The sequence below is a fragment of the Anarhichas minor genome, unplaced genomic scaffold (genome assembly GCF_050575085.1).
Source record: "Anarhichas minor isolate MPS153535 unplaced genomic scaffold, ASM5057508v1 ptg000029l, whole genome shotgun sequence".
In the NCBI taxonomy this organism is placed as follows: Eukaryota; Metazoa; Chordata; class Actinopteri; order Perciformes; family Anarhichadidae; genus Anarhichas; species Anarhichas minor.
Window position 1 is genome coordinate 1,133,889 of NW_027466475.1, and position 27,182 is coordinate 1,161,070.

Genomic DNA, 27,182 nt, shown 5'->3' on the forward strand with positions numbered 1-27,182 from the left:
TTCTGCCTTTACTTCCAGTATTTCAAATGCATGACTTGTAGGGACTATTTCTACTTTTAGGTAAATCATCTGAACACTTTCACCATTCTGTGTGCCAACGTGTGTTAGCATTCATCACAAGGTGGATCGCAATCATCACAGGAATTAAATGTGTTATGAGGGGTGAGACAGAGCGTGTGAGTCCCACGTCAAGTCTAAATCTAAGCCTTGTGTTTCAAGTCCTAAACGAGTCATTATGAACCTTGGGGTTGATTTACACGTTTTCACAGTATAATTTAATTAAATAACATCGCTGCTGGCTCAGAAGCCAAATAAATTGTTCAAGAAATAAGATTTGGATGTAATTTAAAACAAAAACTATAACATCCTTGTACTTCTTTATCAAAACAATCATTTCTGGACAGCTGTTTCATCCGATCGACTTCACATTTGTGTTGCTGAGGACTCAAGTGTCGAGTGTGTGTGTGTGTTATGTGCACAGAAGTTGTAGCAAAGTTAGCTTTGATAAACACACGACTGTTAGATGGATTTTCAGCAGGTTTATAAGTCTGCTTCTAATTTTCACCTCATCAGGGAGCTCAGACAGAAAACAACCCTCTTTCATCACCTTTTTTACTACAACATGTGACGAGAAGCTTGTCATCCAATAACATGAAAGTGGCGTCGACACACACCCAAACACACACACAAACACACACATGGATACACACTGTGAACACATGCGCACTCGAAAGATATTGATACATTCCCACATCCATTACACTTACACAATCGATGAAGAAGTACACACACACACACATATAGGGGAAGAGTGGGGAGAGACACACAACTGAAATGAAACACACACACACACACACACACACACACAGGGTGCCATTGGGAGTTTGATCCTCTCTCTATGTCAAATCAATTCATTCCTTATTAACAGGCTTTTTCTTCTCGTCCCCCCCTCTTTTCTCTCTCTACTTTTTTCCCTCCCGTCTTCTCCTCCCCTTCCTTCCACCTTCCTCCCCTCGTCCCTCTCCTCTCCTTTCCTCTCCTCTTCTCTGCTCCCTCCCTCCCACTCCTCTGTCAGAGAGCAGATCTGCCTGAATAATTTCTTCCCCCTGGACCAGCTCTGCTCTTTAATTCATGAGCAAGAGTGCGAGAGAGTGTGTGTGTGTGTGTGTGTGTGTGTGTGTGTGTGTGTGCGTGTGTCTGTGTGTGTGTGAGACGGTGTCAGAGAACATGTGTGTGTGTATTTGTGTGTCAGCAAGTGAAAGAACAAAAAAGAGAGCTGGTGACAGAAAGTGTGACACAGTCTGTGAGTGTGTGTGTGTGTGTGTGTGTGTGTGTGCGTGTGTGTGTACTTTTTAGAGGGGGTTTTGAAAATCTAAAAAATATAATTGTGGAGTTTTTAGGTCCCTGTATCCCTGTTTGTGCGTGTATATCTTCTTCTTCATCTTCTTCATCTTCTTCTTCTTCTTCTTCTTCTCCTTCATGTGTGTGTGCACATGCATTGACAGTATACCAACATGCATGCAAGTGTCTGTGCATGTCTGTCTGTGTGTGTGTGTGTGTGTGTGTGTGTGTGTGTGTGTGTCTGTCTGTGTGTGATCTTCTTCAACCACAGAAAGTCTATTTTTAACTTCAGGATGAAACTGGCTCAGAGTCATTTCGAACTGACTCCTCTGAATGAATCACTTGCTTCCATTCAACATTAAGCTCCTTCCACTCCTGCTCAGATTAATCATTTACTTCTTCTCCACTCTCACAATTAGACTTTTGGCAGTTTTAAAAAAAAAAAACGCTTCCAAATTAATTATTAGGTTTATTTCAGTTGTTCTAAATTGAGCCATTTAGCTGATTGCAAATCTTAACTGAAACGCTCAGATCATTAAAGCAGAGTTCATTTCAACTCTAATCAAAACAGTTTGAGTTGAGCTGCGCCGCCGTTCACACAGGACGTGACTGCACTTCACAAAAGGACCATTCCCTTTATTTATTCAAAGTTTGAGATAGCAGTTTATGTGTGTAAATTATTTTCCGTGTTGCCTTAATAAAAGCCAAAAGGCATATGAAAATGCAGGCATGCCCGCAGGGCTCCGACAAGCTGTGAATGACAGCAGGTGAAATGTTCATCTGTATTGTTTTATTGGCAATAACAAGAGCCTCAGTCATGGATCTGAAACTGATTTACAGGTTTCATTTCAAGCCGCGATAAATTTGTCTTTATCGTCTGAAATTCATCTGTTAATATCTCAGAAACATAGTTTATTAAGTCCTTAAATCGTAACAATTTGCAGAGCAAACGTGACACGACTCTTAACTCCAACAGTGCAGAGCTTCATCCTCATCTGTGGGCTCATAATATATATATATATAATATATATACACTGTTTATGAACACTCTGAGATTTGAATCACAAGTGTATGTAGAGACAATTATGTCACATTCTCCGTTCTTACTGCGGCAACACTTCATTTGCCAAATCCATCAGCAAAACAGAGGCGCTCAGAAGTTTTTGGTTCATGATCCTTAACTGTGTCTTTCTGGTATCAATAATGAAGGAGGGCTGCATTCAACGTATGCATTTTTAATGTGAAGACATTTAGTTATCCGTCACACATAATATCATCTGGAAGAGATTCTTATAGTGCAGACTACAGGCTGATAAAATAATAAGAAGAAAGTAATCACATGTTAATTGTATTAATAATACTTTTTTGTTGGCTGATATTCAGACTTCATTGCCATTTTGTTTTCACTTAATTATTCAGTCTGACGTGTTTATTTTGGAGGTTTCCTGTTCGTTATTTTGCCCTGATCAATAAATTGTGACCGACTGTCCGTCCGGTTATTGTCAGTCGACACGGACGCTGTGAGAGCAGAGAGCAAATCTTTTTATTTATTTTATTTGATCTGAGAAGAGTTCATTCTGTCCGTCTGTCTGTCACGTGATCTTTAACAGCTGTCGTGGGATTCTAGACATTTTCCCCCCGAGCACTTCACAGACTTCTCATCCATGTTGGCTAAAAGGCTGCGGTTCAAAGTTTATTCTCATCATTGGAAACAGCACGTTTAGCTCCAGTTAGTCTCTGTGCTGGAGCTTTTGCCTATATGATGATCTTTAGGAGACTTACAACGAGTACAGCTGCGTTGAATGCTGGGGTCACCATTTTTTCTCTGGCTCTGGAAGATGATGTCCCTGTTCTATAGATCCCGCCTCCTAGCTCTGATTGGCCTGGCTGTTATTCCAACTGGGAACAGTTTGGACCACGTGGACATGATTTCTACTCCATTTCAGTTCAGCACACAAACCCTCACATGCTTGTGCCGACTTCGAATGACTGCTTGTGGTGACTGATTACATCAATGTAAAAAGCAGGCTCAACATGTTAATTTTGATTGTTGTATGATTTAGTCCATTTCGTAGTGGTTCTGGAGCTTTCGGTCATATTACATGATCTTCATCAGCAGATGGAGTTTGACCAATTGTAGATTCAAATTTCGACTTTTTCCTGAGCACTTCAAGGACTCCTCATTGTTTATTCAAGATAATATGATGTGTTCAAAAGCCCAGAAGTTACCAAACCGAAACCTTGGAGTGAGATTGTTTTCCTTACAACGCTTACGTTATGACCTTACTCATCAATGTTCCCATCGTTTCCAGTTATCTGCCGGTGTATCATTACAATTCATTCCTCCCTGAGTGACTGTGTGCAGTTCAATTCAATCTTTATTGTCCCATGAGATGAATATGGATTGCAGATGGAGTTAACAATAAAATAATGAAATAGAAACACAATAAAAAGGCGTAGTAGGAATATAAAAGTAGTAAAATCATAATAAAACAACCAACAGTTTTATGCGGATAAAACAAACAACCTGCAGGGAGTCAATTGCGGAATATACTATAATAAAAAAACAGTCATCGGTGCTGCCGGTGCATCCACCAAAATGAATTGGTGACGTATGAATGACAGTAATAAGGTTTACAAACAGCTCAATTCAGTTGTGAGAGGGAGTCTAGACATTTTCTTTAGCAGTAAGTGAATAATGGGGCAAAGGAAAAATTTTGTTAAAGGAAAAATCCTCCTGAAAACAGTTTAACATGGTTTAAAAATAGCAACTGAAACATCTTGAAGTCTTATTGTTGTCGCTCTGTTTCTCTGTGGATAACTGTGGATATATATGAGACATTTCCAGTGCAGCTATGGTATATATATATATAACAAAAGACTACAACTGCAGCACAAGATCTGTCAGTTATCAAAAACATCAACAGTAGGCTAAACATCCTGTTTTGGTGTCAGTCCCTCAGGATTATCGAGCAAAGCGCTCCTTTCAAAACTTCATTTTGCACATTCAAGCGACACACGAGGAGAAAGGAATCCAGCAAGACAGGAGGAATACACCGCAATCTCTCCACCTACAGTAGCCCCGAGGGAGCGGAGTACAATGCATCCAGCAGACAAGATGCGTTATCAGTAAAAGGATACGATTCTCCCTCTTCTAGGATGAAAGAAAAAAGAAAAGCGTGCTCTCTTGCTGTCAGTATCACTACACTCATCGCTCATTACCTGAACATAAAAAAACAAAGCTAAATAAAACAGGTTCACACCGGCTCTCTTGGGGCCGTGGGAGTCATTGTGGTGAATGTAGTAAAATCATCTAAAGTAAATGTAGACGAGTCATTTCGACACAAATTTTTGGCACAAAATAATTGCGAGAAGCATCGCAGACTGATGAGATCTCAGCGGTGGGCCGGGAGAGAGACGGTGAGGCGATGGGAGGTCTGGGTCTTTACGCAGCATCACTCTTTTTTGCAGGTATAAAGTTGCCTGGGTGGGCCTGGTTGGAGCCAATCTTTTCCCGCCCTTTTTCAGCCCCCAGTGTCGTGCAGCTCCTCGATGGGGAGCAGCTGACAGCCGATGACCTGCTCAGCAGTCGGCGGTGCAGACAAGGTGCTGCAGTTTGTCCTTGGAAGCAGGAGGACGCCATACCGGGACTCTTTCGATTATTTCCTCGGAAAAAAAGGAATTGGGCTGGGATAGGTTGCGCTGTGTCAAGTTTTCTCAGATGCCACAGGAAGATCAACTGCTGTGCTTTCCTAATTAGGCGGGAGATGTTTTCTTTCCATCTGCAGGCAGTCAGTGGATTCCATGTGCAGTCATGTGTGTGCTGGTGTATGTGCTTGTGTGTGTGTACATAACATGCATGCCCTCTGCAGAAAAAGATCGATGTTTGTATGAATATGAAGAAGGCGGTTATGGAGAAAATGGTCTTGCAGCAGATATAGTGATTTATTAGACTGCTTTCTCTCTCTCTCACACACACACACACACACACACACACACACACACACACGCACACACACACAGATCCTTACAGGAAGAGGGAGAGAAGGAGTGTAGGACAGAGAAAGTTTGCTTGAGGCAATAAAGCCCGCCTCTGTTGTCAAGTGCATGGCTAAATCTAGCCTTTAGCCATGCACTCAGGAGCTGTGTCAATGCAGGTCATCATAAATGCACGCATGCATTTGCCAGCTAACTGAGCTGCAAGGTGTAAAGGGCGCCCTGCATGACAAAACGTGTTACAAATACATATTTTCACATGCGATTAAATTACACGAAGTCGCATCAGAGCATGCGAGCAGAGAGGATGCTAACACATTGCTCGGTGACACGTTTGCAGCCATGGATGCTGCAAGAATAAATTCATTGTCTCACTCTGGGACTCATTAAAGCCCTCTACTAGTACTGTCATTAGGTGGGCCCCCAAACTGAGTAAATGTTGTCCCTTACCCTCGAAAAAAATAAAAAAACGGGGCTCATTAAAACACACAAGAGCAAACGAGAGCCCAAAAGGAGCAGCAAGCATGTGACCCATTTTAGCTCGTGACTACGCCTCTGCTGTACGACACACACACACACACGCACACACACACACACACACACACACACACACACACACACACACACACACATCCTAAACAGTGAACTAAGACAGGATGTGGATGAAGGCCACACATGTCAAATGTGCCAAATGAAATCACATTAGTAACTTAAGTGAAATTTAATTAGAATCAGAAGCCGCTGCTGGTTTGGCTCTCTGCCCTGCAGCCATGACACGATCTCACGCTTCTGGTAACAAAAAAGGTTTTCTTCTGCAGCCGTGGCGTTGCAAAGGGATGTTGCTCTTCTTCTTCTTCTTTTGCTTTCCCCTAATTACCCCCTCCGAAGCCCTTTGAGCTTAGAGACCACACAACCTCCACAGCCAAGGTTTCCAGATAGGTCTACAATTTCATCCAGGCAGTAAAAGTCATACCAGGGGTGTCTTAATTGACCAGCAGCCTATACAATCAAACTGTTAAATAGAGGCAAAATGCTAATAAAACAGTCTTATGTCCACTGGCCAGATGGTGGCTCATTAACAACCTTTTTTTTTCTTTTTATGCTTAGAACAACTATTTGTACACCACTCATGGTTTCTATTCATTTCACCCTTTTCTCACTCTGGAACATTAAGTTTCTGCCACACAGGGTTCTGCAACATATTTGTATTTGTGTGTAAACTCCTCCTAAATAATTCATCCAGTCATCTGCAGCTTCCAAGCGTTCTGCCTCTCTACGCTCGAGCCACAACATTTTTGCTCGTCCTGATCATTTGGGGGCTGCGGGTCAATCAGTTCTAATTGCTACGGGTGAATTAAAAAAAATAAACTTTTACTTGTTAACGCAAAGTACAATCTTCATGAAACGTAGTCATTTTATCATCTTACCACTTCTGACTGCATTTCAAGAAATTAAGATACTCATAACTCCCTAATGCTTCCTTAAAACTAAATCTGCTCAGTCAAAATTCCATGATACTAAAACAGACAATCAGCCAGTTGCTTCTACAGACTAAACGTCTTCTTCTTTTCGTTTCCACATCAATACTATGCTCTCTAAGAATATATGTAAGGGTTTTGGTTGTACTTCTTGACCACTACACTAGTCAGTACCTCTCTTATACTTCTCACCTCAACTGGCAGATACTGCAACACTGACACCTCGTGGTCGAATACTAACACTGCAATAAAATGATAGTGGACCCTGAGTGAAACCCCAGTGCAAGAGTTCACAAAACATATTATAAATAAAAATACATAATATTGGAGATCATTTTCTTGTACATCAGTCATATACATGATCTCTCCTATACAGCCCACTTAATTATAATACTATAAAGGAACCTACACGATTTTAGTCTAGTATATATAATATAATATCTAGTGTATTATAAAATGTGAATCATCTCTTTTGACATTACACTTTTACTTGGTTATAGATTAAAAAGGTAACAAAATGCTGCAAAATCAAACAAAATAGAATAAAAAGCAGCTCGGTAACTGAAGAAATATCAATACTGGCTTAGCTTTGGTAATATCAGGGTGATATAAAATGTATACACATTTTTTAAATATGTACGGTGGATATAAAACTTAAATTCTGAATTAATCAGGGTTTTCTGGTGCCTATTTCAAGAGGAACGTTTTTATTTTGTTATAAAGGAGAGTAACTACGTATATGTACTCAAGCACTGTACTTAAGTGTAAGTTTACGGTACTTTAGCTACTTTATACTCATTCATTTCAGAGGCAAATATTGTACTTTTTAACGACACTACATTTATCTGATCATTTTTATTAAAAGTTACTTTGCAGATTCAGATTCCTAATACAAAATATTTCCAGTAAATAAACAAGGATGTATTATTATGGATAGTACAAGACTGAATTATTTCAGTGGATTAATGCATAAAGCTATTTATATATATATATATATATATATATATATATATATATATATATATATATATATATATATATATATATATATATATATATATATATATATATATATATTAAAAGATAATCCCCACCTTTACCACGTTGGAGTAAAAAGTTAAATCAATGTATCAATGATATAATTCAGCAACATAACTTGTATTATTCTACTATAGAAGGTTTTGGTTAGCAGCATGGATCGAGTCCGTTTTTTCCCCTGTGGACTACAGCTCCCATCATGCCTCTTGCGGTGCGCGATGACGCCACAGAACATCAACACACTCACATGTGGCCTATAGACGCCGCTGCTGTGCTGCGCTAGCATCAACCGGGTAAATGTGGAGCTGAAACACCCCCGTTTAAAATAAATACCACACGGATAATCGCGTTTTGTAACACAGCTACACCCGAGAGCCAGCATGCCTCCGAAGAAACCCATCCAGCCGGCGGCCGGTAAAAAAACCCAAGAGAAGAAGAAGGAAAAGATAATTGAGGTAAAGGGAAGATAACACGAGTTAGCTTGAGCATGCTAACCGAAGCTAACGCAAGTAGCTGGTAAAGTTACACCGGCCTCTTGACAGTTGTCAGCGTTTTCCAACTGTTCATTAGTTGTTCAGATTAATTTAAGTTGCCCCAACAATAACTATAATCACCATATAATATATATATGTATGTATAGTATATATACCACTTGTATAACGTTCCACGAGCGAGGATCGTAGTGCGGTCCGATGGGCCTGCTGCGCGGCCTCACAGGATATGAGACGAGGGGCCACATTTGAGTTAAAACTGGTGAAAAGTTTGTATTTTTTTAAAAACTAAACTCGTGTGTTGTCACATGTGAGTGTCGATGTCGCAGCTCTGACTATAAAGTAGTATCCGATATCTCTCTATGTGTTTCCGTACCGGCTTGTCAGCGTTAGCCGCCTTGTAGCTGCTGTAACAGTCACAGATAGGTGCTGCTGCTACGTGTTAATGTCACGTGTCGTTGAGTTTGATTTTAGGGGATTTCAGGTGCCACAAGTCTATTTATCACCTGTCTAATTACACAACAGGTACTGTGTATGAGCACTGGATGCTCTATCTGTGGTCAGATGGTTAAAGGGGGAGAGTTGATTGCCTACAAATCCCATAAAAACGAACATGATCTGTTATTAATAAGTATTGTCTGTGTATGTAGCTCAGTCTTTATGCCACAGACCTCCTTTGTTGTCCAGCAACTATTGAGAACTAACGTGGGCTCCACTAACATGTTAGTCTAACACACTAGTCACCTCTGTTTGAGTCATGTTTGTTTAACAACTACAATGGCCAACTTTTCCCGGAAATACCAGAGCCTTTTTGACCTCAAAATAAAATAAATGTATATATTTATTTATGTAATTTGTTTATAGCATTGTTGATTTTGGTGTCAACTGTCTTTTAACAATGAAACTTTATATTCACAATCTGTGTGGATATCAGAGAGGATTGTGGGTAGAGCGATATAGAGAAAATAAAATATTAAAATGTTTTTAATGAAACGTAGACGCACCAAGACTTACCGATGGTTCTAAAACATCTAAAAAGTGTATACAGTTTAAGTTCGGTGCTGCTACATCCTTTGCATTTTGTGGGTTTTGTACTAACGGAAAACAACTGCTTGCTTCAGGGATGATATTAAAAGTTTAGTTTTTTATGTTTTTATTTTCCAGGACAAGACATTTGGCTTGAAGAACAAGAAAGGAGGGAAGCAGCAGAAATTCATCAAGAACGTTACTCAGCAAGTCAAACCGCTAAGTGCCAGACCGGTCAGGAGGAAATTCTTCTTCTTCTTACTATCTGTTTTATTTCTTCTTCTATCCCTTCATATCTGTGACCGTCTCAAACATTCTCGTCTCCCTGTTTCTCACTCTGCCTCTTTTCTCCTGATGCCATATCATTTTAAATGTCAGCCGTGAAACTGTCACATTGATGAGCTCATTTTTAAATATATCTACTGTGTGTGTGTGTGTGTGTGTCAGGGTGAGGGAGATAAAGCCAATAAGAAGACTGACAAGAAGAAGGAGCTGGACGAACTCAACGAGCTGTTTAAACCCATAGTCGCTGCTCAGAAAGTCGCCAAAGGTAAACGACGACGCTGTGAAAGTGACAGAAGACTAAACTTTAACTCTGATTATATATTTTATATACTAATCGATCTTCTCTGCTTTCCGCAGGCGTCGATCCAAAGTCGGTGCTGTGTGCCTTCTTTAAGCAGGGCCAGTGCACTAAAGGGGACAGGTGCAAGTTCAGCCATGACTTGACGATGGAGAGGAAATGTGAGAAGAGGAGCCTCTACGTGGACAAGAGAGACGACGAGCTGGATAAAGGTTTGTTTCTAGTAATGTTTGATATAATCGTCCCTAAATGGCTGCGATAAAGCTTAAATAAGTTGTCCGTCTAGTACAAAGTTTGACGGTTTGTGGGATGGCTTGTTCTTTAACATTACAGTGACACGTCACTGTTTCTTCTCAAAAGTAATTTGTTGTATGAAGTGTTAGAGAGGCAGAGATAAACACCCGGAACTTTATAGCCACCTGAAAATCTGTTTCCATATCTTAATCACTAAAAACACTGGCCGTGAAGTAATGAATCAATGTGTATGTATTGGTCTTCTTCCAGAGAATGACTTTCTAGGTTTTATTGAAAAAGGCTTCATTTGTTTAAATGATTTGTGGTTTTAGGTTTAGACACTATGGAGAACTGGGATGAGAAGAAGCTGGAGGAGGTGATCGCCAAGAAACACGGAGAGGCGGAGAAGAAGAAAGCCAAAACGCAAATTGTAAGTCTGTTCTGATGATGATGATGAAAAAAAGAACAATAGATGAAGACAGGGAAAGAGGAAGATGAATGGAGGGGAACTGCATTGTCATTTGATCATATGACCAATTGTTTTCTAAAAATATAGACGCCTAAACTTTACTCGTATTACAAACGCTGTCCTCTGTGTAACTTCTGCCCCGTGGTGTCGTCTGCAGGTGTGTAAGCACTTCCTGGACGCCATAGAGAACAACAAGTACGGATGGTTCTGGGCGTGTCCATCGGGGGGCGACGTCTGCATGTACCGGCACGCTCTGCCGCCCGGCTTTGTGCTGAAGAAGGACAAGAAGAAGGAGGAGAAAGAGGAGGAGAAGATCTCGCTGGAGGAGCTGATAGAAAACGAGGTGAGGATGGAGGGATGGAATGTCTCTGCTGGAGACAGGAGCTAGTAGTAGTGTTTAGGGTCAATAACTTGAACAAATCAGATGTTAACAAGTCAGTGGTGGTTAGCTTAGCATTCAGACATTAGCTGTACTACCATTACTACTGGTAATTATTAAGTAAACTTTATTGCTATTGCACCTTTAAAAACCATTACAAAGAGCGTCACGTGTACACATTAAATATAAACTACAATAAATACAGTGAAACCATTTTAAGATGAGCTAAATGAAACAGCAGTCTATCTAGAAAGACCACGAGAACGATCACTGGTCAAACACGACACATAAATAACCCCAGCTCTGTAAATACTCCATGTGACCGACGTTACCCTGGACGTGTCTCACTGTCCTCGTCCTGTCGTCTGTCTGTCTCTCCTCGTCCTGTCGTCTGTCTGTCTCTCCTCGTCCTGACGTCTGTCTGTCTCTCCTCGTCCTGACGTCTGTCTGTCTCTCCTCGTCCTGGCGTCTGTCTCTACTGTCCTCGTCCTGACGTCTGTCTCTACTGTCCTCGTCCTGACGTCTGTCTATCTTCTCCTCGTCCTGTCTGTCTATCTTCTCCTCGTCCTGTCTGTCTGTCTCTACTGTCGTCGTCCTGTCTGTCTCTCCTCGTCCTGATGTCTCTCCTCGTCCTGACGTCTGTCTGTCCTCTCTGTCTCTCTGCAGCGAGCAGCTCTGGGTGTCAACGTGACTCGGATCACTCTGGACACTTTCCTGGCTTGGAAGAAGAGGAAACGGCAGGACAAGGTTGGAACAAGTTAAATCTTTTTTTACAGTTTGTCAGTTTATCAGTTTGTCCGGGCGGCAGCAGGAAGGTTTAGTTTGACGTCTCTCTTACGTTTCTCTCTGTGTGTGCTGTTTGATTAACAGATCGACAAAGCCATGGTGGAGATGGAGAGGAAGAAGGCTGACTTCAAGTCGGGGAAATCGCTAGTGGTGAGTCTGGGTTTAAGTTGTCTGTGGTCACTTCATGAGTGTACTTTAGGATTAAATGTAAATCTCATTTATCTGTAGGTGAGCGGCCGTGAGGTGTTCGAGTTCCGACCGGATTTGATTGACGAGGACGACGACGAAGCCGCAGACACTCAGTACGTCAGCGAAGACGACGAAGACGACGACGACGAGGAAAGGGTAACGAAGTCACACAGAAAAAGTTCAGGCAGTCGAGTCGATGCTTATTTAGTTTGGCTTTGTATGATTTGTGCTCCAAGTGAGACGTCCCAGCACAATAACCTGCACTGGTGTCTTCTCGGTCATGTGAGCGAAACACACTCTCCACAGTTTCTACGTCTCAGAGATGAGACACACGGCCACATTTTCACAACACAATTCTGCCTCATCCGTAAGCAATGATCAAGGATCTTTCTTACAGGTGGTGCAGAGTGTTTGGTGCAGATAATCAGCCTGCTAATCGTCTGCACCTGTTGTGCTCTTGTTTTCCCCGTCGTAGGTTCAGGCTGTGAGTCGGGTTATAGGCAACAAGGGAACGTTTCTCTTTAATTCATCTTAACTTGATTGAACACAGCTTTGCCTTTTGTCCCTTAGTTCATTTCCTGGTTTTTAAATGAATGACTCCCTGAAAAACTGCAGAAATCCTTATGGAGCTTATTACAGATGTTACCTTATTAATACAAACTATTCACAACAAAAGAAAGTCCAGCGGCAAAATGACTCCTTGTCACTGTGTATTACCAACACTCTCCTTACTTAACATTCAGTGTTATTTTATACTAAGTAGATAAATAGCATGGTCACTATTTATTCAACCGCCTCAGCGTTGCCTCGCTTCTCTACACGTTTTTGTTTTAACTGCTTTCCTGCATCACGCTCCCGTCGAAACCTTATTTCCAATGTTTTATTTCAGGTCGATTGTACAGAGTTCCAGGACATAGACCTATCCCGTTTTGTTCCACAAGAGGTCGACAACACAGGCTCCGTAGCATCCACGGACCGCTTCACCACGAGGAATAAGACTCGGCCGACGGTAACAGACAATGGTAAGAAAGAAAAAGGACTATTTGTAACGACATTTTGTTCAACTTGTGCTTTTTACTCAAATAACAAACGAGCATAATTAAAGATATCTTTCTCTGCCCCTCCACAGAGGAGCAGCTGAACGGAGCTTGCGGTGGCACCGAGGCCAACGGGCTTCCGGGAGCAGATGGAAGCGGAGAGGACGATGATGAAGAAGAGGAAGAGGAGGACGAGGAGGTACCGGTGGATGAGAACCTGTTCACGGGCGAAGATCTGGAGGAGCTTGACGAGGAACTCAACACACTGGCGATGGAAGACTGAGAGGGAGTTCGTGAGAGGGGGGGGGAGGAGGTGGGACGGACTAAAGGACAAAGGGACTAAGGGACCGACCGAAGGATGCATGGAGCTAAACAACAAAGAGACCAGACGTTTGAATGATTTTAACTTTCAGAGACTCCAGTAAATAAAGCCTGATTATCTCATGACATCACTGCCCCGTCTCTTGACGCCTTCTGTTTTCTGTATCGCCTCCTCTCACATCCCACCACGTCCTCGGCTTTTTCTCCATTCGGGTGTCCACATGTCCAAATCTCCACACCGGGGGTCAGCTCCACGTGGCGACGCGGTCGTGGCTCGTCAGAGTTTACCATTAAAAGAGAATTTTGTCCGATTTTTGTTGCTCGACGAACTACGTTCGAAAGTTACTTCTAAAAGAAATCAGTTAAACAGTGAATATAGTGATTTGCAGAGTGAGACATTAAAATGAAAGCACTACACGTGTACGGTGGGACTTCAATAAATGAAACATCGTAGTATGTTTGAGAGTACTGAAGTTATACATTGCAGGGAAATGAACAGGAGGGATTCTGTTGTAAGAAACTGAATCTGTTCACCTGCTCTCACACCAAAATAAGTTTGAAACTTTTTGAAGGATCCAGATCGAGCTTCTAATACGTTGACCAGACCATAATAAAACCCCAGCAGGGAAATGAAATGATCTCATAAACCCAGAAATGTAAATAATGTTCTCATGATGCCTCCTGAAGAAATAAAAGATTACTGTACATCCAGTGTGCGTCTTGTATGATGAAATAAATCTATCATTGCAGGTTTAAATGTACACATATCCAACCACGGCCAGATCAACGTGTTATGGTTCATCAAGTACAACAGATTCATTTTATATTTTGCAACAGATGTACTCTCCTTCCAGTCAGTTTGTGGTAGTTTGATGAAACACAGCACTATTTCAGGTTGGGTACCATTAGAGTAAAATATAAACTTAATAAGATTTGTAAAACATTTTGGCGCCTCTTCAAACCAGGACGCAGTTACTCCTTCTGGATGTGATTCAAAGCCACTGACGCGAGTTGCCCAGTGGTGAGACAGTGTAGTTGAACAAATTTCCAATCATTATTCAACCACTATACTGTAGAATAAACTGTATTCTGCAAAACTAGCACACAATAAATCAAAGTAAAACAAATATATAGAATATTTTCAAATAAATGATCAAACTATAACTTAAACTGCTATAACTGACTATTCATCACGCAGCTACAGAAGAAGAGACGAGATTGGCTGAACATGGTCAAATGATTTTTATTGATACAAAAAAAAGGTTCACAGACTGATTAACACCTTTGAACTAAGCTCAACATGAGAGAGGGGGGGGGGGGGTATACCATGAGAGAGGAAAACAACTATCTAGATCCACCTTAAATCTATTCAGGACAAAAAATGCTGCCAATCACCTGAACTAAGCTGCAACTCGAAACAATGAAAACAATGAACGCTCACCTCAGATTACACAGACGACACATGAACATATGATTCAGACTCATTTCAGCAGTTTGTTTACTGTTATCAGCGAGTCACAGCAAGGTCACTGGTCAGACAGGTGTCAAAGGTCGGGTCAGTGGTCGGGAGAAGGTCTCGATATCGGTCGGTCGGGTCGGGTCAGGTGTCATTGTGTCATGACAACAGTCGCCTAGGGAACAAGAAGCTGCAGTGTTATTCACAGGGACAGAAACAAGTCAACTCATCAGAAACAGGTGTTCACAGGCATGTGTGTGTGTGTGAACAACACTATTTTATTCGCTAGATGAGACTTTGATTGAAGTGCTCATGTATCGTGTCTATCTGAAGCATATTACACTAACATTAGAGGAATAGCGCTTTCTGCTCTGTGTATGTGTAGCGTTCAAACACCAGGCGTTACAAAAGGATACGTTTACAGTGAAATACTTTGGTACCCAATTCTTCAGTTGTCAGCAGAGAACTTACCGGTCGTTTGGGGGGGAGGGGGTCACGTGGGTCCTAGAAGTTCCGAGGACGTTTGTGGGATTCCTCTCTGGGAGGATCGGCCAGCATCACCTTCATCTTCACTCCGTTGACCACCTGACCGTGGAGCGCTGCCATGGCGTCATCCGCACACTGAGAGGAGAGACCAGGGTGAACGTGTGACTTCCTCTTGTCCATTTGTCTGCCTCTCTTTATTTCTGTTTATTCCTCACCCAAAGACTCTATTTATCCATCCCTGCTTGCTATGCTACAATTATACTCTTAAACAGTTCAAAGTCTCACCTGTTTCTCTGCATACTTCATGTATCCAACCTTCCTTCCAGGAACCAAATGGACCTCAATAAGAGAGCCATATCGACTACAGAGAGACAGAGGGACACCCAATCATTGGTTAATGCTGATTGTCTGGAGCATAATTGCACACAATGTTGTGTTGTTATAAATAAAGTATGATGTACGAGTGAGAGACCTACCAGTAAACGTCCTCCAGCACATCCGGGGGCAGCGGGGACGGACTGAACACGACGAACAAGCGCTCCTTGGTCTTGCTGTCGGGCGGAGCGAGCTTCTTCAGAGGCGGCAGGTTGACGTCGGTCTGAATCCGGAGCATTGGGGAGATGGGGAAACTCTGGAGGACATCCACAAACACACCCAGGATGAGTGACTCAGCTTAAATATTTAGACTCTCTACACCTAACTGTATAAAATTGCAGCGTTATCCGATACAATAGGGCATTGACTTCATGCACTTACAGGAGGCTTCATTGATTGGCTGGGGGACGGTCCGTTCCACGGTGCAGACATCATCTGAGTAGCAACAAACTGCATCGCCATCCGACCTACAGGACTACAACAACAAGAGCACCGTCTGATCCAAGCTGATCTTCACTGGTTTATACTGATTAAGTTGTTAGTGTGTAACCAAAATACATTATTTTTATGGTCATTTTAAATCTTTTAGTGTACTTTTGCTCAACATTTGCGTCGCAAACGCTCAACATTTGCGTCGCAAACTAGCAACTACACCAACCCAGACCAGCTTACGGTCCCAGCTGCTTCTTGAACAACATTTTGTGAACACAATGGTTGACGTCTTCCACGCCTCACTGTGTGGTGCCAACAACTTTTACTTCTTAGGCTACGTACCTAGTTGTTTACTATATAAAGACAGCTGTGCCCCAGAGGGGAAACAGTCATCCACCAATGAATATGTGACAACAGATAGGTTACCAAGAAGACATGTAGAGATGGTTACAGTTAGTCATCAGTGGCATTTTGGTTCCAATTATATAATGACTACATTCATTTTAAAGAGCATTTCTGCTGCATTCCTCCTTTAACTTTGGACTGTTCTGCAGACACACAGTAAGTGTATGCTGTTGTGTGTATTAAGTATATACATGCGTGTGTGTGTGTGTGTACCTGCTGCGGTCCTCTCCGTCATCAACAAAATTGACTGAGAGTCTGTTGCCGGGTGGATATTCAAAGCCATTCAGCTTCTCCTTGGCATAAACCGCTGATCCAAGATTGGCGTAGCGAATCAGAGCATGACCTGAGGAACAGGACGAGTTTTAAGTTTAGAGTCATCAAAATGAATAACAGTAACTAGAAGACATCAACAGAAGACAGTAAAACAATTTGATCTTTTTGTCTTGAGCTTAAATTACAATCAAGAAAATCCCTTTTTGACCAGTCAGGGGAATGTATTTAAGTTACGGTACGGACTAATCAAAGACCACTTGATTATAGTCGCCCTACAGAAAGCAAATAAACAACAACTGATACTCGGTTCTTGAGTCACATCTTAGTTTTGCTTTTTGAACCACTGTACAGGATTATGGCTCCCAGGTGAGTAAAGCCCATACTTTGTGTTCATCACTCACCTTTGCTCATTCCATAAGCGTCTCTCTGCAGCTCACAGTATTCCATGCAAGGAATGATGTCAAAGAGAGCGAAAACCTGCTCCTGGCTCAGAGCGGCCCGCGTCGACATCATCAGGCACCGCGTGAAGTCACCGCTGGTGGAGCGGTAGTCCATGGCCGGGTAGTTACCAGGGTCGGCTGCAGAAGTACACCGGGAACAGGACTTTGTAAATGACAGTGCGTCGGTATTAATAAAGAAAGTTATATTTCCTTACTTAGTTAAACCCCATATGTCCCTGTGGCCACAATGAGCCCCCTAAATAACTCATAACTCACTTATACCTGAACTCATCAGCTACTTGAATTTGTATTGTGGCTGTGACATGTTATTCATTCTTGGGCTCCCCAACAGTGTCAATTTGTAGCCCACATTGTTTAAATCTATGATTACTTGCTAGCGGTCTTCTTCCCTGCTGCTTTGCTGTGTTTCTGGGCGCGTTACCGCCACCTGTAGATCCGTGGAATAATGTGATCATAGGCTTAGAACTGACAACTTAACCCCCGATGAATACTACGAGAAATACTGAATACGGATGTCAAACAACTGCGTACCCATAGGGAAGGCATATTGGTTAGAGGAGTCACCACCACCACCACCGCCGCCGCTGCCTCCGGAGTAATCGCCTCTGGACATTCCCCCGGAGTAGTCTTCTGTTGCTGGCGCCTTGGTGCGGGGTTCAGCCAGGATGGCCCTGTAAGCTAATAACACCACCGTCATCATCAATAACAGCTCTCAAGACACAAAAAAATGTTGACTGTGTAACATGAATTAATGTATTTTTGGATTGCATCTTACTTTTGTCACAGTTCTCGATAGCGACGGCAGCTTGGGAGGGTTTGTAGTATCTAACGTAGCCCAGGCCTTTACTTTCCCCTGTGGACTTATTCTTGATGATCACACAATACTCAATATCACCGTACTCCTGAAGAGAGAGAGAGAGAGAGAGAGAGAGAGAGAGAGAGAGAGAGAGAGAGAGAGACACAAAGCAAATGATGAATAGATCTGTAGTCATCCTGCTGAACTGGTTATGTCGGATGACACATTATTCAACGTCTCCTATCACATAAGGTGGCACGAGATGGCGGTTATAGACGATATTCTAGGTTATTTTACTATTTCAGAGAGCCTTAAATTAAAAGTTACTGTTATAATCAAGATAAAATGAGATACAAAAAGACATGAAGTCTGTCAGTTTAACTAAGCACAGGAATAAACATCAAACGTAAAAATCTCCATCTAATTTCCCCGACATGTTGTTCTTATTTTACATATAAGCAGTGGTGAAGGAAGATGAAGATGAAACAGGAGAGGTTACTTTGAACGTGTCCTTGAGGTCCTCCTCCGAGAAAGATTTTGGGATCATGACGAAGATCCTGGTCAACTCCTCATCCTCGACGTCTCGGTGTCTTGTTGAAGAGCGTGACTGAGCGATGAACACCTACACAACCAACCAGAGAGAGAACACGTGACAACTGCAACCTAATAAACCTTTCCGCTCCAACTTAATATGTACAATTACCCAGAAAAATCCATTTCTATAACAACGATTTTGTGATGTTACTGAGACTACTCATTCATTCTTCCAATGTATGTATTATGAAGATTTATGGCTTGATCTGTACAACTGAATTTGTCCAAAAGGTAATTAAACTTGTCTAAAAAAGTATTGTTCATGGACAATGGCAAAGATGACTATGGGAAATGTTGTACAAATACAAGTATATGAAAATACAAAAAAGTAGAAAATAATATATATACATAAAATATAATAATAAATAGAAAATACAAATATATGAAAACTAAATATAGGTTTAGTGTATTTTATGACTTTCTGGAGTTTGGTTAAAAACCCGGAAGTTTCCCTTTCCTGTCGTCTCTCCCTCGAGCTGAACTCAAAACACGCCCTGCTCAACTATTAAGTTTCACTAAAAAAATGCGTCACAAAACAGACGCTAGGCTTGAGTCATGAAAAATAAAAAAAAATACACGAGTATAGTTTATCTTAAATGTTATTTATATTTTTGTAACTATTTTCTATCCACTGGCCAAAGTGTTTTTAAAACGAAAATAAAAAGTTTTCGACCGTTGGTTTTACGTTACTGACCAGACGTTAAGTCAACCGTTTCAACTGACATAATCTTAACGGTAACGGTTGATTCTCGCGACCTAACCGTTAACGTTACCTTGACGGGTTTTGTCCCTTCCATCAGCACTTTGCCGTGCATGTCCTCCATGGCCATGCAGGCCTGGGATGACTTGGCGAATTTCACATAAGCGATGCCTTTGGACTCCTTTGTCTGCTTGTCTTTGACGACCCAAACCCCGTGGACGTCGCCGTAAACGGCGAAACTTTCCCGAAGCTCATCCTCTGTTATGGACCGACTTGTGACCACGAAAAGCCGACTGTTGGGTGGTTCGTCGAGGTTTTCGGTTTGTTTCGTGTTGGTGCTTGTGTTTGTGGGGTACTCCTCCATCTTGCTTTTTTGTTTTCTAGCTGAACTGTGCGGCTGGAAGTAGCTGTTGGTGCTGCCTTCAAGTGCACCTCGGACACTTCCCACTTCATCCGGAAACGTGGCAATCGCAAATGAAAAGCAGTAACGTTAAAACTAGGTTGACCGAGATCCAAAGAAGGCTACTGTCGTTATTTATTCGTGACTCCATAGTTGTAGTAATGTCATACATTCATATTCGTACATACTTAGTTTTGAACTGCACTGGTTGCTTAATGAGTGAGTTTACTCATATCTTGGCAAAGTGTAGTAAGGTAATTGTTTAAATTCCCATATCTCTGAAGCTATCGGTAGAGCTGATTGCAAAAGAGAATGCCGCCACCTACTGTGTGGGAGTTGTAACAGCACTCTCCTGTTCTCTGTTACTAAAGGATGCTGCACATAACTCACCTTGCAGCTGGAACTCTCGCGATATCATTCGAGAATCTCGGGTGCAAATATTAAGTAACAAAGATAAATTGTGGTTACAAACTATGGTCACAAACCATCTGGCTCAGAGAGCTTTCTTTAAGCCACTATTGTTTAATTGAGTAATTTAATATTATTCTATTTTATTGTATATATTGTGCATTTTTATATTTAATATTTTTACTCTCTTATTTGTATTTCTTTACCTGTACCATAAATGCTGCTGTAGCAAAAAAGATTTCCCCGTGCGGGATTAATAAAGTACCTACCTATCTATCTACATATCTATCTATTACGTCATTGACTCAAACACGTAACACAGTCGTCAGCTGATGATATTGCGTCAGAGGCTTGTGTTGGGTTGCCACCTAATCTGAACTCTTACACCAGCTTGTACACTAAAGGTCACGTTGCATTTGAGGTGTTCGCTCCAGCTGTTACCCTTGAGGACATAGTGGTCACCTTTAGTTTAATTTAATCATATGTCCTACCCATATGTTGTCCCTATTTCACGTCCTACTTATAGCTTTCATTGTGAAGGTGCTGTGTGTATAAACGTTTACTTCACTATTACACTATTATTATTGTCATTGTGGTATTGACTAGTTGAAATGTCTCTTCTCGCTTTTAAAAAGTTAGTTACAGGTTATTTTATATGACTTAATTAGTGATTATTCATATTTAATATAATTGACCCACCCTAGAATAGCTTAAATAGTATCTGAAAGCAGCAACATTGATATCTAAAACATTTTATATCTAATAGAGAACCAAAACACGAAGATATTTTCCCATATTCCCAAATATAATTGGCAAACTACAAGTTATGTATAGCTCAAATGTACTAGATAGATACTTTACTCTGTCCATAATGATAGTATATCAATGTACATACTACATTTTATTTTTTAGGCTATGGATCTCCTTATATGGCTACTCCAGCAGGTGCCTTTTGCTCAAAAAAGGAAGCTAGGGAATGCGACAAGACTACGCGTTCCAAACTACATTTATCACGTCCTTCTTGGTCCCTCGTCTTGTCTCCTACGAGAATAGCGACCCATCTGCAACGTCATATTTAAAATTTTTAAAAACGATTGATTTATTAGTGTGTATTTTGAGCTTTCTGTCCCCAAAAGCGATTTTTCAAATCAATGTGTAAAGATGTGAAGTTGGGGAAGGAAACCTGTATTTGTAGAAATGGGACTCAGCCCGGAATGAAGTCGGCTACGTCAGGATCGAAACGTCCGTGGCACGTGATTTGGACGATGACGTCAAAAGCCGGTGCCACTGCCTCTAAAAGTGAAATGACCTTCTTTACGTCCGCCAGAAACCAACCACTCAACCGGCCGAGAGAAGAAGCAGCTTCTATACTTGAACCGGAGTGATTTTAACCCCGCATATTTTAATACAAAGGTAATTATCTACGTTACTTATTGAGCAGTTATATCAAATATATATCGGGTTTGAGATTGTATTATTCAAACACAACAGAAAGGATACAAGAGAAGAAGAAAAGAGCCCTAACGGTTTAGTGTTAACGTTGCTAACGTTAGCGCTAAAGTTGGTGAATAGCTCGGTTACGCTTTATGCGTAAAACAAAAGGGTAAATCAACCTGTTATTCAAGCATAATGCGACAATTCAATGTTGGATTTGGTTATTGTTCGAAATGTGTACAGTCAAGTTCGTTCTTAATGTCTCGTGGAGTCGGTTCAAATAACACTGCGGTGGATGTTCAGACGTCGACATTGAAGCATCCTTGACACCCGGACACATCCTCCGGGGCTAACCTTACTAGCATTGTAGCCACAGGTCAAGCTAGCCTTACCGTAATACAATGGGCTGTGCGCTGTGTAGAATATAATGTGTGCGTTAATACCACATAAGCAGCTCTGCTTTTGGAAGCTGCTTTGGTGGTGTGTGTCCTTGTAGGAAAGGATGCGAGGCCGCTAAAGGCTGGGGCTTTTATGCTGATTCTATGTTCCCTTTTTTTTTTACTTCTTAAAGGTATAATGTATCAGGTCTTCTATGTCCTATGGCCCCATAAGAATATATAATGAGCAAGTTATAAATGATGTAACTGTGTCAGTCCTGTCATGTAACGTTAGATAACGACCAGCTAACATGACAGTCTCGTTGCTGTTAACTCGGGTCACGTGAGGACAGTCACACCTTTTAAATAAATGTCTATTCCTGTGACATTTAAGTCTTTATTTCTTAACAGTATTGATAGCTGTATATTGGAAGCGTCCACTGATTGTGGACAGATGTCGAGCTTATTGAAAGTATATTAGCTAGTTATGCACCTCCATTTGCACTATTACTATAATGACCTCGGCAGGGTGCCAGCACGCAGGGGAAAGTCATAACTTGTTTGCATGCAGCGTGAAGAATGCGTCGCTACAGGTGCAGATAAAAAGGTTGTCACCTTAAGCAACCTTCACAAGATGGCGCCAGTCAGACATGTGCAGTGAGTGAGCTCCCTGCCATATCTACAGGCTATGATTAGTAGATCCACAGTATTTATGGATCTGAAGTCACACATTAGTGTTTAGTATGTATCACACTGTCATAACTATGCATCTGACTTGTTCTCTTTTCTGCAGCTGACTATGGGAGACATCGCTAAGGGAAAGAAGGCTTTTGTCCAGAAGTGTGCTCAGTGCCACTCAGTAGAGCAGGGGGGCAAGCACAAGGTGGGCCCCAACCTCTGGGGTTTGTTCGGACGCAAGACCGGGCAGGCCGAGGGCTTCTCGTACACGGACGCCAACAAGAGTAAAGGTCAGTCGACTGGTGGTTAAACGAGGCTCTGAATAACCGTCTCCTTCGGGATGTAGATCAAGTGAAGTGGGAGGAATCATTGTCTGAGTAATACATCTTTAGATATGCAACAAGCATGAAGCATACTTGTGGGCGACTGTGGCTAAGTGGATAGCAGGGCCGTCTTTCAATCAGAGGGTCGGCGGTTCAATCCCCGGCTCCAACTCTGCTAGTCGCATGTCGATGTCTCCTTGAGCAAGACACTTAACCCCAAAATTGCTCCCGTAGTTGTGCCTATGGTATAGAAATGTGATAGAATCTGAACTGTAAGTCGCTTTGGATAAAAGCGTCTGCTAAATGACTGTAATGTAATACATAATTGAATGTAGTTTTCAGAGGGTAATTGTGTCATAACCAGTAACTTTTGCAGTTTCTTTAAAGATTAAACATTTTGAATGATTACCTTTTGGTGGAACTTTGGCCACTGATACGTCGTCTCTTATCCCTCCAGCCTGGAGGTCAGATTTAGTATTTTTTTCATCCCGCTTTAATCACCGATCCTCTGTCCTTCCCCAGGTATTGTGTGGGGTGAGGACACCTTGATGGAGTACCTGGAGAACCCCAAGAAGTACATTCCTGGAACCAAAATGATCTTCGCCGGCATCAAAAAGAAGGGAGAGCGCACGGACCTCATTGCCTACCTTAAATCGGCAACATCATGAAGTAGTCATTAAATATAGAATATTTAATGTCACGTTATTTTATTTTTACTTACACATGCTAAATATGCAGTTTTATGTTTAGTCATTTGCTCTCGAGGTTAATTTATCTCGTCTAAAGGTTGGAAAAGTGGCTACTGTCACTTTAAGTTCAAATGAACAAACATAAAACTACAGTCTGTTTTATTTTACTGTAACTAAGCCCATTGTTTAATAGGGCACCTGACCTGCCACTCATTCTGGTTTTCCACGACAACACATGTCTGGTACTTCCTGCTTGCAGAGCCATTCTCCCTCAATTTCATTTTTAAACTTAATACTAAAAAAAAAAGAAGTAACCTAATATCCGCTAAATCAAAGTGAAACAGGGTTTCTAACCTTTAGAAAATGTGACGGTGTGACTTTTCTACTCTCTTTCGCCCGTCCTCGTAATGTCGGTGGTCAGAAACTACCACTTGAGTCATGAATGCTGAAAAACGTGTTGGGTTCAAAGACCCGTAACAGAGCCTGATGTGTTACTGAAGCAGCCGCTCTGAGCTCCATTCATCAGACTCGGTACAAGTTTGTTCTTAATTAGAGTGACACTGCTGATAACTGCCTCCTTACAGCTAAGAATTGTGGGGTATAAATATATATGACTGCCTTCAGAACCACCACCAGTGTGAAATCAGCTGACCTCTGGTACGGAGCTACTGTACGACATAGAGCAACTATCTGAGTTGAAGGAAGATTTTGTTATTTACCTGGTTTCACAGGCCTGAGAGAATATCGTTTTAACTTATTTTACTGTAATCTGACATCTGTGAAATGTTTTGATGGGACTGCTTGCTGTCAATGTAACCAGCAAAATACTGTATGCACATGAACAATTCTATAGTGTTGTGTGGTTGTGGACAGGATGGATGAAGACTAAATTAAAAGAAAATGTCCAGAAATATACACATGACTGCTTGTCTCCTCATTGAAACGTGTTTGGGGTTTTTAAGTGTTAGCAGTGATAAACAATACAATTCCGAATCTGATGTTAATACTATGTTTCCAGTTGTATCTATAGCTGTTGAAGTTTAACTGAAGCTTTTATTTGGGAACAATGAAACGCATAAGCTGAAAGAATGACAAGAAAACTGAAGAATAAAATAGTAAATTACTCAAATTAAATATATTTAACCCTTTTTAAACATTTATCTAGTTAAACTTTTATCTTTACTAAATTACTCTCTTCAGACAAGACCATATATCTCTGCAGGTGTTTTTGAATCACATTTAAAAATGACAAATGCTGAATATTCTTATTAAATTCATAATATGAAGTCTTCTTTAAACAAACAAAGGTTTGTTAATCTCCTGAGTCTGGCATTTTAAATGTGAGAGAAGCAAATCTGATCCTCTGACTGTTCAAACAAGATAAAACTCTTTGGAGTCTTAATTGTTTCCGGTTTAGAGAATCTTAGATCTACAACTACACGTTTGTCCTGCATTTTGTGTACTCGAGTTGGACTTCAGTCACTCTGGAGGGCCACACCTGTGTCGTTCACTGGGCGTGTTACATGTTATATAATCCTTTCGCTTCCCGTGAATTCTTTCTAGGAACTGAGCCATCTGAGGGCAGCTGAGTCCACGTCTCCCCCCCGATCAAAGCTCAGTTGACAGCAGAGACGTGTCTGGATCTCTGTTTGTGCTGTTAGGCTGTAAACTCATGATATGAGGCTCTAGTTTGTGGAAAAAATACAATTAAGATAAACAGCTGTTGAGGATGTTCCTCCTAATTACATTCTAATGTCATACAGAAGAAGTACTCACGTTAAAAAGTCATGCACTTAAAATGTTACTCATGTAAAAGTACAAAAGTAGCAGCATCAAAATATATGTATTTATATAATATAGGTAGGGTATCAAAAGTCATTTTGCAGCTCATTTCAGTTTAATGTTAATTATATTATTGGATTATGATTATTATAATACATTAATGTGTGCATCAGCTGGTAAATATGGGGCTGATTATATTTTGTATTATTAAATAACTAGTAACTAAATTTATTAAATAAATGAAGTGGAATAAAAAGTAAATTAATTTCCTCTGAAATGTTTTGTTCCAAGTATACGTCAGAATTATACTTATAAGTAAGTACATTACTTGGGTAAATGTACTTAGTTACTTTCCACCATTGAATATGACATACCTGCATTTACTCTACTTGTGTTTTTCATAAGGAGAAAGCTATTAACTGCAGTTTATAATGTCGATAAAGTAGCTCTGATGCTCAGAATTGTTGTTAAATGTCTTTTTCCTTCAGTAGTGTCTTTGTGGAAGATTCAATGATTCATGGGGAGTTAGTGACACCTGGTGGTGAAAGGTGGTATTACACAATAACAGTTCTGTAATGAAAGACAAAAGAACTCTGTTTTCATAACTGGCTCATGAAAGAGGAGCCAGAGGCAGTTAAGTTCACAGACGGCGTCAACAGGTGGCAGATAAAAATAAAAGTAGTAGTGACGAGTCTCTACAGTAAATGTAACTTAGCTAGAGAGCTAACTTTTCGTCCTTAGTTGCTGGGCAGGTTATTACATATTGATTGCCTAATATCATCAATGCAATGCTACAGCGAGCACTGTTGTACAACACATCAGAGCACAATACAAACTAGTAATGATATAATACAATAAAATACGTAAATGCAATACAGAAGTAGAAGTAAAAACAAAGAGAGTACGCCAGAGATGAGGCAGTGTGATCAGCCATCTTTTTATTTTATGCTTAGGTGATTAGTACTCTTTCTTAATTCAATATGAAAAATGTTCCAGTTGTTGCTGCCTCTGATTGAGGAGACTTGCTAAGTCCGTGTTGTACAACACAGTCCCCTCCTGAACAATATACCTTGTGACTGAATGTGGGAGGTGCAGCATCTTTAAAATGTTTAAAACTATCAAAATAAAACGCATTGTACTTTTGTAGACCACAAGAATGAGGAACAAATAAAAGCTTTATGTGGATAATGAAAATGTAGGAGGAGGGTTATCAGACTCGAGGTGACTTATTGTTCCCTGGTGGTCCAAGAGGGTGTTTCACAATAAAACGTGTTGTGAAACGTTTTGTGTTCAAGGACAAAAGCACATATGATGTAATTAGAAAATCAGTTATATGCAATAAGACATGTTCATGTTTAGAGCTGTGTGTGTTTGACTCACAAGGGAGAAAATGCAACATTTACAATCCAATTATTTTACAGTGTTTAGTATAATGTGTTGACTGGAAAACAGACCTCTACAACAGATTTTAAGTGAATCACAAGTTAAAGTGTGTTATGTGTGTGTGTTTGCTCTGACATGAAAAAAACAACAATGTCACATGATACTTTAAAAGGACACTGTCACATCTAAAGAGAGTGACATAACAAGGTACACACACACACACACACACTTACACAAGTAAACGAGGGTCTCCCTTTTGAGATATAAATACAGCTGACACGTGACCAAAGTACAGAATTGTGGATAACAGGTGTGTGTGTGTGTGTGTGTGTGTGTGTGCATGTGTGTGATACACAGAACTC

At 41.0% G+C, this 27,182-nt stretch overlaps 3 protein-coding genes across 4 annotated transcripts; 2 read left to right on the plus strand and 1 right to left on the minus strand.

The window, feature by feature from the left end:
* The first annotated feature begins 8,101 nt into the window (after positions 1-8,101).
* zc3h15 (zinc finger CCCH-type containing 15) lies at positions 8,102-13,499 on the plus strand. The gene is made up of 11 exons (XM_076104117.1): positions 8,102-8,308; positions 9,509-9,604; positions 9,818-9,920; positions 10,013-10,165; positions 10,520-10,617; positions 10,814-10,999; positions 11,702-11,782; positions 11,906-11,971; positions 12,050-12,166; positions 12,900-13,032; positions 13,140-13,499. Exons 1-11 carry the CDS (start codon positions 8,234-8,236, stop codon positions 13,328-13,330), a joined length of 1,299 nt encoding a protein of 432 aa, XP_075960232.1. The 5' UTR covers positions 8,102-8,233; the 3' UTR covers positions 13,331-13,499.
* A 1,096-nt stretch (positions 13,500-14,595) lies between these two features.
* Positions 14,596-19,812, minus strand: rbm45 (RNA binding motif protein 45). 2 transcript variants are annotated; one of them, XM_076104115.1, is made up of 12 exons: positions 19,420-19,812; positions 18,552-18,674; positions 18,032-18,158; positions 17,788-17,934; positions 17,627-17,683; positions 17,197-17,373; positions 16,736-16,865; positions 16,067-16,160; positions 15,787-15,941; positions 15,596-15,671; positions 15,296-15,445; positions 14,596-14,999 (listed from the first exon to the last, which is right to left on the minus strand). In XM_076104115.1, exons 1-11 carry the CDS (start codon positions 19,708-19,710, stop codon positions 15,329-15,331), a joined length of 1,494 nt encoding a protein of 497 aa, XP_075960230.1. In that variant the 5' UTR covers positions 19,711-19,812; the 3' UTR covers positions 14,596-14,999; positions 15,296-15,328. The 2 variants fall into 2 exon arrangements, with proteins under 2 accessions (XP_075960230.1, XP_075960231.1); XM_076104116.1 differs by lacking the exon at positions 17,627-17,683 and having other exon boundaries at positions 19,420-19,788.
* Positions 19,813-21,428: 1,616 nt separating this feature from the next.
* LOC142964066 (cytochrome c) lies at positions 21,429-24,570 on the plus strand. The gene is made up of 3 exons (XM_076104191.1): positions 21,429-21,567; positions 22,759-22,933; positions 23,489-24,570. The coding sequence occupies exons 2-3, from the start codon at positions 22,765-22,767 to the stop codon at positions 23,632-23,634; spliced, it is 315 nt and encodes a 104-aa protein (XP_075960306.1). The 5' UTR covers positions 21,429-21,567; positions 22,759-22,764; the 3' UTR covers positions 23,635-24,570.
* Positions 24,571-27,182: the final 2,612 nt, after the last annotated feature.